This window comes from Pezoporus occidentalis, unplaced genomic scaffold (assembly GCF_034315485.1).
Source record: "Pezoporus occidentalis ecotype Australia unplaced genomic scaffold, CSIRO_AGI_Poc_V1 ctg23, whole genome shotgun sequence".
In the NCBI taxonomy this organism is placed as follows: domain Eukaryota; kingdom Metazoa; phylum Chordata; class Aves; order Psittaciformes; family Psittacidae; genus Pezoporus; species Pezoporus occidentalis.
In genome coordinates, this window is record NW_026914180.1 from 848,286 (window position 1) to 861,470 (window position 13,185).

General features: G+C 42.3%; 1 protein-coding gene across 3 annotated transcripts in view; it reads left to right on the forward strand.

The window, feature by feature from the left end:
* CRHR2 (corticotropin releasing hormone receptor 2) overlaps positions 1–6,789 on the forward strand; it is a 151,544-nt gene extending 144,755 nt beyond the window's left edge. For all 3 annotated transcript variants that reach the window (XM_062621347.1, XM_062621348.1, XM_062621349.1), the window contains one exon: positions 5,584–6,789. In XM_062621347.1, coding sequence (XP_062477331.1) covers positions 5,584–5,724 — 141 coding nt within the window. In that variant the 3' untranslated portion in view covers positions 5,725–6,789. The remainder of the gene's footprint in view (positions 1–5,583) is intronic.
* The last annotated feature ends 6,396 nt before the right edge of the window (positions 6,790–13,185 follow it).

Below are 13,185 nucleotides of genomic sequence, written 5' to 3' on the forward strand. Positions count from 1 at the left end.
TATGTTGAGGACACCAGAACTGTACACAATGCTCCAGGTGAGGTCTCACAAGAGAAGAGTAAAGGGGCAGGATCACCTCCTTCGACCTGGTGGTCACGCTCCTTTTGATGCAGCCCAGGATACAATTGGCTTTCTGGGCTGCAAGCGCACACTGCCGGCTCATGTTCATTTTCTCATCGACCATCACCCCCAAGTCCTTCTCTGCAGGGCTGCTCTGAATCTCTTCTTTGCCCAACCTGTAGCTGTGCCTGGGATTGCTTGGTTCAATTTTTATTCTAATGGTAACATGACCGTCTTTGACCTGAGAGGTTAACTCTACTGGGAGCCTTGTAAATCCATACCAATAGGGTGAGAAGTCATGTAGGATATATGTATAGTTGCTCAGCAATGTACTTTGTTTACAAGAAATAAAGACTCACTCCTGTCTCTCTGAGGGTATTAGCATTTTAATCTGCCTATCCCCAGGTCTGTCAGTCCAGGGGTCTCTGTATTTAGGCTGTTTTGTTTCTTTGCTTCCATTCAGGACTGCAATTAAGCCTTCCAAGGATCTTGACCTATGGACTTCTTCAGAGCATTTAGTGTTCCTCCTCCCTTGAGCATTTAGTGTTCTTCCCTAACCCTTTGGAAAGCTTTCAAGGTATCATGTAAGGCATCACCTTATGTTGGTGTAAGTTCTTTTATGTAATGGATGGGATTTATCTCCCTAGGATTATATATCTAATACATGCACATGCACAGTTCAGCTCATCATCTTCATTTATAGGCAGTGATTCACTCAAATATGGGTAGATTTCAAATGACCTATTTTAGTTGTCTCTTTTTGATGAACTGCTGCCAACGCCTTACAGCCTTTCCTATGTATCTGATACAGAGAGATCCGGTCTTCAGAAACTTCATGGAAGTGTTTTATGCTGTAGAGTCAGACACAGTGTCTTGAAATTTGAAGTCCACAAAGCCAGTTCCCTTTTGCTGATCTGGACATTCCTTGAAAGTCCCTCTTACTCATCTGTAGCTTACAATAAGACAGAATAAATCTTCATCAACTTTTCTACAGTTTGCACTGCTGTTCAGAAGCAAAGATGCTTGAAGTTTAAAGTTATTTTCCACTTACCTGCAAACTGCAGCCCAAGGATCTGAAACATAGCACAAAGGCGCTTAAGTGTAGTTGGAACCTGATGAATTTATCACTGAAACCTCTTTTCATAGCAGAAAAATCAGTCCTTTTAAAAGACCATTGACATCTATATAAACCTTTTTCATTTATTTCATTTACCTTTGGATCAGGTTTTCTGGGAGTAAAATGTTGCATATGACCAAAGCAAGAACTTAATTTGGGTTATGTAGTCACAGTCTACTGAACACTGTGATTATTCTGTAGTCAGAGAGTACCTGTTGTCCTCTTGCCCCTCACTTGTTAACATTGTCTTGTGAGGGATTCTCTGGGGACAGAGTATGGCAGGGCCCCAGTAGTCTACTTCCAGCTTCTATTACCATGACAGCTCATTTAATCCTACTCTTTTTATCAGACCCTTCCTTTCTACCTACATTACTAGTATTGTATTTCAGCATTAAGTCAAAAAGCCCCAAGTGAATGGGCCCCTTTGTTCTAAGCACAGTGTAAATGAATCAAGCTCTCTTCCTCTCTGCTAATAAGACATGACATTTCTTTCAAAACCTGCTTTTTAATGTTGCTAAAGGCTCTTTCTTCAGCTAATTTCTAATTGATGGCTGCAAGAAATTAGCCATCAGCCAGCGCCTAGCATAAGTAATAGCAATACAAAGTTGATGTCTATTTTATCAAAAGCAGACCTATGCCTGGAGTAAATCTGATTTGACCACATGTTCAGAAACTGATTATTCACAGTATGCAAAGTGCAAAGAGCTAAAAAGAATTATTCTGAGAGGCTAACTTTGGAAGAAAAAGGCCAAGGGTCAACGCAGAGAGCTGAGTGCTCTGCTCAGCAGCACTTTGCCATATCAACAACCAAAGTTACATAGAGATGAAGGTTATAATTTGTATTCCTGAGGCTCTTTGTTAAGCTTTAACCACTGACAATAGCCTGTAGCATCTTTGGGCTATTACAGGCAAATGCTGTTAATTTCAGGTGATAGGTGTGCTGATGCTGACTCTAGGATATAGTACTGACTCTACAGATGCTTAATGGATAGACCTAGTTAAGCTAACATTTCTGAGTTCAATTGTAAGAGATAAATTTGAGTTTAACCTTTTCTGCTTGCCCTCTGGTCACATCCTAATTGCAGTGAATTATTCTGTCATTAAGGAATGCTTTGCACTCACCCTTGTCTTAAGTTCAGTCTGTTTCCATGTTCCCAGTCCGTTAGGAATGGCTCCAGCAGTACAAGCATTTTTGTTACTACTTTTTATCCTTTCTCAAAGCTTGTAAGCAAACCATATCATGAAAGCCATTCAGACAACTGCTTATTTAGGCTGGCGTCTTTATCTCCAGATGACTGTTTCTGACTTGATTGGTTTGAAGCACAAATGGTAAATCTAATCTGGCTTCACTGGCTGAATAAGTATCTGTTCACACCAGTTGCTCAGAAAATCTTTCCTATAAGGGCGATGAGGCACTGGCACAGGTTGCCCAGAGAAGCTGTGGGTGCCCCATTTGAGCAACCTGATCTGGTGGAAGGTGTCCCTGCCCATGGCAGGGGGGTTGGGACTAGATGATCTTTAAGGTCCCTTCCAACTCTAACCATTCTGTGATTCTATGATAAGTATCCCTTTGCCACTGAAGGTAGAACCATAATGGGTTTGAAAATAGTGGGCAACCAGGAAAGTGCAACACCATGACACATCTTTACACTGTTTCTCACGTTTCAAGAAGAGGGTTCAATGAGCCAGTGAGGTCAGTTGGATTAGACAGTGAAAGTCAACATTCCAGGCTGGCTTCTACTGTAGTCATATATGACTGTGTCAGCCCATCCTGACTGTGGCTATCTCATTTAACTCATTTTATAAACTGAGTCATCTTGTACCTAGTACTTCATAATGAGAAGCTCTTCCAGAAATCCCATGCACTATTGTTTACAATTATTCTTATCCTTATCTCAAATTCATTTATGCTCCTGGAAGTGCTGTATTTTAATTTTAATTCCTCTTTCACTGGATATTCACTCTTCCCCTTCTCCATGCAAGCAGTCCTATTCCCTCATAATCTTTATTTTACTAGGGTCTGCCTCACCCCTGTGAAATGTCAAAATCACTATTTTATATTGAAACAATTGATTCAAAATCAAAAGAAAGTGTATGTGGCACTCTTCTCACCTTACTATAAACATCTGCATCTACTTGTCTTGAATGTCAGATCAAGCAGCACAGATCACACGTAGTTGAGAAAATAATCAAAGAAAGAAATCCTCAGGTCCAATTTGCCCAGTCTGTGCCTTCTAGAAGGGCTCTGATTGATAGAAAAGCCACATTTCCACATTTAGCACTCCCCTGAGAAGGCACCGAAGAGGGCAATTGCAAAACTGTTTTCCAGTGTATGGAGTGTATTTCATGGACAAAGCTGGTAATCAGAGGGCACTGTTTGGTGCCAGATCACAGCACTTCAGAGGTTTTAAGTAGTTATGCTGCAGACTATGGATCTAAGTCCCTGAAGGCCCACCAAGACCTGAGATGATAGAAACCATCTGAGAGAAGTGCAGATCCCCCCTTCCCATGACTTCCTTGTGAACTGTTGTGTGGTTTAACCATCAGGGTATTTTCCTGTTCATCTAGGACGCCTAATACTGAGTGTGTGTGGTTTGGTGGGAAATACCTCTGTACTAGAGCTCATCAACTCATTTGAGCACCCATTAAACAGCATGTTGGAGCTGTTCTGAAGTGGGGTTGGGTGTTCCTTATGTTTTGAGTAGCCCTCACACTGCACCTGAAGACAAGAACCAGGTTTTACAAGAAATGGAGAAAAGCAGTGGCTGTAGAGCTTCAGACAATTCGATTTAACAGCATCTTCCCTGCAGTCCTGGTGGTGATTGCATATACACCCAGGATGGCTTTGCTCTACCTCGGTCAGGTGCTGGTAGCTGAGAAGCTGTGTCAGCATGTTTCACACAGGCTGTGTAAGCTCATCCCAGGCCTTGTACAGTTGCTATGGTAGCTGAACCACATCAAGGTCTACTCTACAACAACATCACTGCTATTAATACCCAAGCGTTAGCCTGCTGGTGGTAAAATGGGAATAAGAGCACTCCTTTACTTTTGAGGGATGCTCTGAAGATAAGTACATTAAAGACTGAAAAACATTCAGGATAAGATATCAATATTGTTTAAATTTAGCTAAATTTATAATTCAGACATCTAAAACAGAGCTAGTTGTCTAGACTCATTTTAAAACTAATGAAAGGAAATAGCTATTTTTCATCTGACCACAGTATCTGGCCTACCTGGGACATCTACTTTAGGAAGAGATGAATCATGCTCTTCAATCATATTGGTTGGTGCTCTGTTGGTCAGGAAGTCAGGAAGCTGTGGGTCAGTAGCTGAGGTATTATGTCTCTTTTATATTATTTATAACCCCACCTTCTAATGTGGTTTTAGAAAAGGAGATCTGGCTAGATATACAGGTTACATGTAAAAATACTCTTTTTTTTTAAAGTGCATTGGATTCCAGGTTGGCAGCAGAATGTCAACGTCCTTTCCAAGTGCGATAAGTATAATTACCCATTGGCTGTCCAGGAAGCTGGACCCAGATTCATCTCAACTGATTTTGTAAGCTTACCTCGTTGCCTAGGTTAGGGGTCTCAATTGATCTTGCCAAAAAAAAAAAAAAAAAAAAAAAAAAGTATCCAGAGATTGTTCTAAATGTTTCATTCCAGATTCTGACTTTGAATCTTCTCTGCCAGTGATTTGGCAGGAATTGGTTACAGCCTGTGTTAGGAGTATATCAAGCCTTCCCTCCCACTGTGTGTAGGCTAGGATTCCTGTCACTTGCCTTTCTTTTGCTTATATACATATATATTTGAGCCAGGGTTCCTGGCCTCACACTATGGTCCATGAAAAAAAAAAAAAAAAAAAGAAAAAAAGGCATTTCAAGATTTCTCTGGCCTATTTGTAGCCATGTGCTTGAGGATAACCTGTTGACTGTAGAAGTAGCTCTCCACTGCCTGTAGAAAATGCTCACAGGGATTAGGTCAGGTCTGTCTGTGTTGTAGACTCAAATGTTTAGTTAAATGATATGTGATTATTCATATACAAGGGACACAGAGGCAACTATAGTCCCTGTGATAGGTCACTCTAAGACCTCCATCAGGTACATCCATCTTGAGGGCTTGATCCAGTTGCCTAAGCTTAGACATTTATTGCCATTTGAAATGCCCTGGACTATTTAAGAGGTGAGATATATGAGACATATGAGATATGGGAAACCCATGCTGTTCCCAGAGTGCAGTACCCAAGAGAATATCAAGTGAATGCCCTTTTTTAGGCAGCTGAATCAAGCCCTGCATGTTTCAGTGTTTACACATACCACCATTTGTCTCAATGCTGTCTAGTGCCCTTTACAGAGAACCCCTGTGTATTCTAAGTGGTCATGTTCTTTTCTTTTGTTTTTTCACCAGGTCCGTTCTGCTGCCAGGAAAAGATGGCACCGCTGGCAAGACCATCACTCCCTCCGAGTGCGTGTGGCACGTGCCATGTCTATCCCCACCTCTCCAACACGAATCAGCTTCCATAGCATCAAACAGACCGCAGCCGTGTGATAAGCCCTCACATACACGTGCACCTGGTGGCCTTCAGGGTTCTTCTTTCTTCACTCTTCCGATGCCCCTTTCTTCAAACTTTCTTCCTTTATTCTTCACTGATCTCTTTTGCAATGAGGTGCCCATCATATTTCTGTGGACTCTCATCTCCTGTATTTATGATGCTGCTTTAAGGCAACCAGGCAAAGGCCTCCTGAAGTAAGTGGTGGCGAAGCAGTTTCAAAGAAGAAAGAGATTCAACACTGACTGCACCTTGTGGAAGTTTGCAGTACAAAGTCTAAAACAGCACACTGGCTGGAACAATACTTTCTTTTTCACCTTTTGTTTGTTTGTTTGTTTGTTTTTCCCTTCTGTATTGTGGTGAACAAGAACTGTTTTTAAAATACTGCCCATCTCACCCTCTACATTGTATTCCAAATGATTTCAACAGTTTTGTGTATAGATAGCCCATGCCTTTCTTGTTCCTTTGTAAAAATTACTTCTCTGCAAAACTGTCATTTAAGAACATGTGGCAGCAAGAAAAAGAGCATCTGCAAGGCAGTGTGAAAAACCCAAGTTTATCTACCTTCCTCATTTCTCCCTTTGATAGACAGGGAGTTGTCCAGGGCATCACTGGATTGTTTAACACAGGGCACTTTGCCTTGCAAGAACCATGCTCTGTTCATACAGAGAATTTCAAAAAGGACAGCAATATCTCTAGTTAGCTCTATAAAATATTTTTTTTCCTCTTAGCCATGTGCTTTCAACACAATGTAAGCAGTCTTTGGATAGTCTTTGTGTTTTTTCAGCTAAGGGGATTGGGGTGGGGAAGGACAACAGAACATGTTTTCTGGGTTTTAAAAATATAAAAGGGAAGTGCTGTAAAAATAATGAGGAGAGGAAGTTTGCATTATGAGGATAGTGCTACATGCTGCACCAAGATTATCTATTGAGCATTTTGAAGTAGAGCAGATGTATCTACTAGGCTTTTTATGTGATGTTCAAAAATACTGTATATTTTCAGTAATAAACACTACTCTGGGTTGGTTTCAATAAAATAAGGTATCATTTTCTTTACTCTGGAAAGGAAGAGGAGACCTATCTTGAGAATGGTTTTGTATCTAAGATGAGGGAAAGAAATCCTGTGTGATAGTGAGCCAAGAACAATTTGATGATAAAATCTGAGCAAGAGGGGATGCCTCCTTTCTCATCTCATGGTGTTACACTGAGTCTCTGTCCCTCTGTGCTCCGCTTCTCTCCATTGGGTTTTGCAACAGCAGAAAAAAAAACCAAGTTGTGTAATATATTCTCCATCACCTGTATCTTACAAGTGATGGAGTAATTTGCTCTTTCCCCTTTAGCATGCTTATTCTGAATTTTCTTCACATGTTTTAGAGGACTTTGCAGCACAAGCTGGATTTAAACTTTCAGATCTAAACTGATTTCTCACTAGCTTTTAGAAGGAGTATGTAAGGCTGGAAAATATCTTGGAAAACACTGATGTTAATGCCCTGATTTTGGAGGCATCCTGTCCTAATAGCTCAATCACATTCAGCTTTGAGCTGATTGACAATGCACAGCAAACTTCATAGAATCATAAGGTCCTAGAATGGTTTGTGTTAGAAGGGACCTTAAAGCTCATCCAGTTCCAACCCCCTGCCATGGGCAGGGACACTTTCCACTAGACCACGTTGCTCAAAGCTCAAAAAATCCAATCTAAGCCATTCTTCCTAAACAAATTAAAATTTTGTAATGTTTGCCCCTCCTAACTCTCATTTGGATTTATGTGCCTCAGTGAGGTAACTGAGGGAGAAGAGATTGGAGATTCTGTCTAGTTAGACCTATCATCTCTGCCAAGGAGGAGCAGGGAAAAGTCTTCACATAGCCTTGCATGTGGCACGCCAACTAGCATGATAGATCCCAGTGTGGCGGAGATAACAACTAAGACTGCAATTGTGCCTGCCTATGCCATTCACTGCTGTCAATGCCCTTAGTTCTGCAAAGTGATGCAAACCTTCAGCTGGGAAACAAAAGTGCCTGATGAGAGAGGACTGTGTCAGTGCTTTTATTCATTTTGTATGCATCACCATAGGGATGCACAGTCTCATGGCATTTGTGTTTGAAGGGGCAGATATGCATATATACAGGTTAGAAATGTGTGGATTGAGTACCTCTGCATTTGCTCTGTCTCTAGGTCAGTCTGAAATGAAAAAGGGATTTGCAATACAACAGAAGTTGCAGATTATTGTTGCTACCAGCAGTGTAATTTCACAAAAAATAAAGTCCTTTTTCCTATTGGTATTTGTCCAAAGCAGAGATTTGCAGTCCTTCCAGGATTGGACCCTGTTTCAAGCCATCATGGTGGGCATAGAGCATTAATGACATACTGCTTATGTTAATGCTGAAGTGATTGCCATTCTAACACATGCACTACCCGTGTTTGTTTTGCCATGGAAGTTTTCTGAAGTCTGTCAGGCCTGAGGTACTGGCAGCCACAGCATATTTTTCCTAGAGCACTGTGATAGAAATCAAGTTTGAATTTCTACTATCAGCTTTATAAAAGCAAGATTTCAGACCATCCCAAAAAAAGCAATAAAATATTATTTTAAGGGCAGCTTTACTTTTTTGTCAGAGAGTGCAGAGCAGATAGGTGGATGATAGAGATATAGACAGGTGTAATTCTGAACACAGCATATCTTGGGGGGTCATAAAAGCCAGGATTTAAGAAAAAAAGCTGAGGGTTTCCTATCTGAGATTGGACACATGAGGCTTGACATATTATATAGAGAGAACTCTAGCTTTTCTGCACATGGTTGCCCTGTAGACAACCTAGGACTGGCTTGTAGGCTGCCTAACCAGTGGGCACCCTACCCTCTGGTCGGAACAAGAAATGAAATATGTGTGTTCTGGAGCTCATGTTCTGATCCCTCTGGAGTCACAAGCTGCGGCACATATCAGTGAGCTCTCTTCATTTGCAGGTTGGTCACCATCAGCCTGTTTTCTAGTCCCTGGAAGGATTCCTTACCTTTGAAGTCCTGAGAAAGACTCTTACTGGTATGAGTAAAATAGATGTCAGGCTCACACTTGCCTTCTCAGTGTCCCTTTCTCATTCCAGATAAAAAGGCAATTCCTATCTTTCTGTCTTCCACAACAAGGACCACGCAGACCTTACAGCAATCAAGTTCTGATGAAAGCTGCCATAGAAACGGAGTGGAAAGTAGTCTCCAAGGAAATAGTGCTTTGAACACTGTTTCCTCTAATCTATCAAGTGACCAATATTACCTTATTGCTTCCTTAAGTTTACTTGTCTGCCTGTATCCTTCGTTTGGTTTTATTAGGTGCAGTTAAGATCCTACTCAGTACCATAACTATGAGTTAATATAGCTCACGTTAGCAATGAAAACAACCTGCCCTTTACATTTCAGGGCTGAAAAGATAAGATCCATCCTCAGTTTTCCTCACTGCTGTGGACATGCACCCAGCCCTGAAGTACAAGTGCAGTACAGCAATACTTCCACTGGACTGGTCCCTTTCCCCTGTGGTGGAGTTTGGGTTTTTTTCTCAGGAGACACAAAACACAACTTTGTGGGCACAAGCTGCATCTGCCATTGGAGTGCATAGCCAGAGTGACCCACTATTATCTTTGTGCTATGCAGCCTGCCCTTTGTCAGATGACGCTTTGCTAATACTGTAGGGAAGGGGTCATCTTAGTCACATCTCTCCAGCAGTAGTCCTAATACCAGCCCCTGTGGAATGCCACTGCTCTCCACCTAGACATTGAACCATTGACCAAAGCTCTTTGAGTGTGACTATCCAGCCAAATCCTTATCCACCAAGTCCATCCATCAAATCCATGTCTCTCCAGCTTGGAGACAAGGATGTCATGCAGGACAATGCCAAATGCTTTGCAGAAGTCCAGGTAGGTGCAGGTGAGGACCAACTGGCTGAGGAGCAGTCATCTGGAAGAGAACCCAGGGACCTTGGTGGATTCTGAAATGAAGGCAAGCCAGCTGCTGGCCTGACAACGACGATGGATAACAGCAGTCTGGGCTGTTTTGAGGGAAGTGATTATTCCCCTTGCTTTGCACTCATTAGGCCTCATCTAGATGCTGTGCCCACTTTGGGTCACCTAGTACAAGAAGACATTAATAAACTAAAGCAGTGTCAGCCCCAGGCCACAAAGAGGCTCAGGTCTAGAGCACTTGCCTTGTGCACATAAAGCCAGAGCAACTGCTTAAGCACAGGGAGGAGGAGACCCAACAACAGCTTGGCAGTACCTACAAGGAGATCACTGAGGTGACAGACCAAGGCTTTTCACAATGATGCATGGCAGGAGGACAAGAGATAACAGACTTAGACTGAAACAAGAAAGGACCAAATCAGGTGTAACGAGAAAGTTTTTCCTCAGAAGAACAGTTAAGCAATGGGACAGGTTTTCCAGGGAGGGTGTTCAATCTTCATCTCCAGAGATTTTGCAAGACCCAGCTGGATAAAGTCCTGAGCAACTTGGTGTGCAGTCATAGCATATGATATGGAAATATGCTCATGCCTCCTACCTTCAAAAAAGGCTTCTTCGTGTGGTTTCTCCTGGGAGGGATGCAAAGATGAATGAAGTCACATTTCTTTGCACAAAACTATCTCCTTTACATTGTAATACCTTTTAAAGCCTTATGTCCCTTTCAACAAAAGTTTTTGGATCAGCAGGAAAAGTCTTAGCTATGCCAGGAAAATGGTTGTGGGTATGATGGACTGACAGCCTCTCTCTCTGTGTGTATGTGTGTTTATGTACCAGTGTATGCAGATGTACATACACATCCAACTGTCTATGTATGTGTGAATGTATGTCTCTGTGTGTGAAGAAAACTGGTCAAGTTCGTTCCGATTTGTAGCATATTATGTAGGAAGAAAACAAGACTTCATGTGTTCAGTGAATCATTATGGAAATGAACAACTATGAACACTTAAGTACTTGAAATAGAACTCATAAAAGGTCTTCCAGGAAAATGTAGTGCTGAGTGTTGCAGATAATGCATGTGCCAACTGACATCTGAGAGCAAGTATAAGCTTGTTGTGGATCTGGACTAATTGCTTCCTTCTGACACAATTAAAATCTTTTCTCACTCCTCCTTTGCAATAAATCCCCAGTCCCAGCTTGCAGCAGAGACAACATGTTGCCTCATCCTGACTACTCCCTGTGGGAGTCAGTGATGCTGAACTTCATTTCTTTGGATATGGGGATATCAGCTCAGGGATTTTTGGGTGCCATCACATGACATGTACCACCAGTTGATCAGGCCCAGTCATCAGGGGATTATGAAAGGCAGGTCCTGCTTGACTAACCTGATCTCCTTCTATGACAAGGTGACCTGCTCAGGGGATGAGGCCGTGGATGTTGTCTTTACCTCAATTTAAGCAGAGCTTTTGACACCGTTTCCCAATGCATTGTCCTAGAGAAACTGGCTGCTCATAGCTTGGATGGGCTTATGCTTTGCTGGATGGCCAAACCCAAAGGGTGGTGGTGACTGGAGTTAAATCTGGTTAGTGGTGTTTCTCAGGGCTCAGTACTGGGACCAGTTCTATTAATGTCTTTATCAATGGTCTGGACAAGGGAGGCAAGAGACCTAGACATGAGACCTAGACACAAGACCTAGAGCACCCATGCACTGGAAGAAGGGAAGATGTGCCTCCAGGGCTTGGAGGAGAGTATGGCTTAAGGGCCAGAGAGAAAAATGGAACCTGACTTTATGGCCAGCTGGAAGTCTAATTTCAGGTGAGAGTCACTAGAAGGAACACAGCGAATAGTCAATGTTGACTGGAAAACTCTTCCCAGTGTGGGGAAAAGCTCAAGGGAGTCCAAGGAGAGTGCACAAAGATGGCTATCTTCATGGCACCTTGAAGGAGCCTTTGACCCTGGTCTTTGGTCAGCCTCACTTTTTCTGCAGTGTTGGTACCTACTTCTGCTGCAGACAGCCATGACAAGGCTTTCCTTTTAGTACATGGGAGAAACAAAGCACTTTTGGGATTACAACCCTCTGAGTTCACTGCCCAGAAAATGGTATTTCCCTGTTTGGAAAGGATATTGTAGGTTCATGAGTGTGAAGGTTTCACATAGATCCTTCAAATGTTCATAGAATAGTTCACTTTATTCCCTTTCTCATTTAATGCCATAGAGCTGGAAGATAACAAGCATCTCAGAAGAAACTTTTGTAAAAGAAATAGACCATATCTTGAAGCTGTGGACTGATGGCAAAATATGTAGTTAAAAACATGCGTCATCTGGGTAGTCCTGTTGGATTCTACATTGGTTTCTTAAGTTTCTCCACTTGCTAATAAGTGTCATAGAAAGAAAGCATTTCTGCTAAGTTTAATTACCATAGAGCAGCATTACAGTGACCTTAAGCTATGAGAAGCCAAAGTTTTTAAAAAGAACTCATAAAACTTTAATGAGTTTCCTAGATGCTAACAAATGAGACAGCTTCCAAGAAGGCGATGTGAGCTCTGCAGTCTCCAAAGGCTATGGAATGAACCCTCTGACCCTTTTGACACATCTTTCCTCTGTGCTTCCAGGCTGCAAGGGGTCATGTCAAAGGCTGAACCAATTAATTGCACTCTGGATATTGGCATATGTCAAATGAGTGATTCAGTATTCTGGGGTGGAAAAATGACAAATTATAAAGCTGCTGGCAAAGTCATAAGAAACAGCATCAGGACCCTGCAGGGATGCTTTCCTCAGGGTCCAACAGTATTGTGTTTATTGGCACGGTGAGCTGCCCAATGCAGACTGAGCAGGGAATAGTGGTTAACCTGGGTCATCCCAACCCTCACCAGTCACATCCAGCCTGAAAGCACGTTTAGACAGTAGAAATTCTGAATGTCCTTCAGTTGGCTTGTCCATGATGTAGCAGTTGACTCATTTTGACCTTGGGGATGCTTACTGATAGCTGTTTTACAGCTCAGCAGTTCAGCCAGAGGCCAACTGATCAGCTGCCAGGTCAACTCGTGGGTCCTGACTGATCACTTAATGTCCGAAACAGAAATTGCTTCTTCCCCTAGTACAAGGGTGAAGCAACATCTAAGCCTCACCCTTGTACTCAGGAGCAGTATGCAATCAAAGTAATGCAAGCCACAAGGTCAACACAACTGCTTGTTTGTGAGATCTGGTGATTGCCATGGTTTTATATCTCCCAGGGATTTCTGCAAGTCTCCTTGCCCAGCAACCAGATGGAGATTGGCCTCAATTCTGTTAATCATAGAATTATAGAAGAGTTTGAATTGGAAAGGACCTTTAAAGGTCATCTAGTCCAACCACCCCACAATGAATAGGGACATCTTCAGCTAGATCAGGTTGCTCAGAGTTGTGAGCAGGTACCTGCGTGCAAGTATTTCAGATAAGTCATCAGGTGTAGGGCAGCCTTTCTTTAACAAAAGTATCGTATAAGCTTTTGGGGAAAAAAAACCAACCCAGCCAACCAACCACAAATC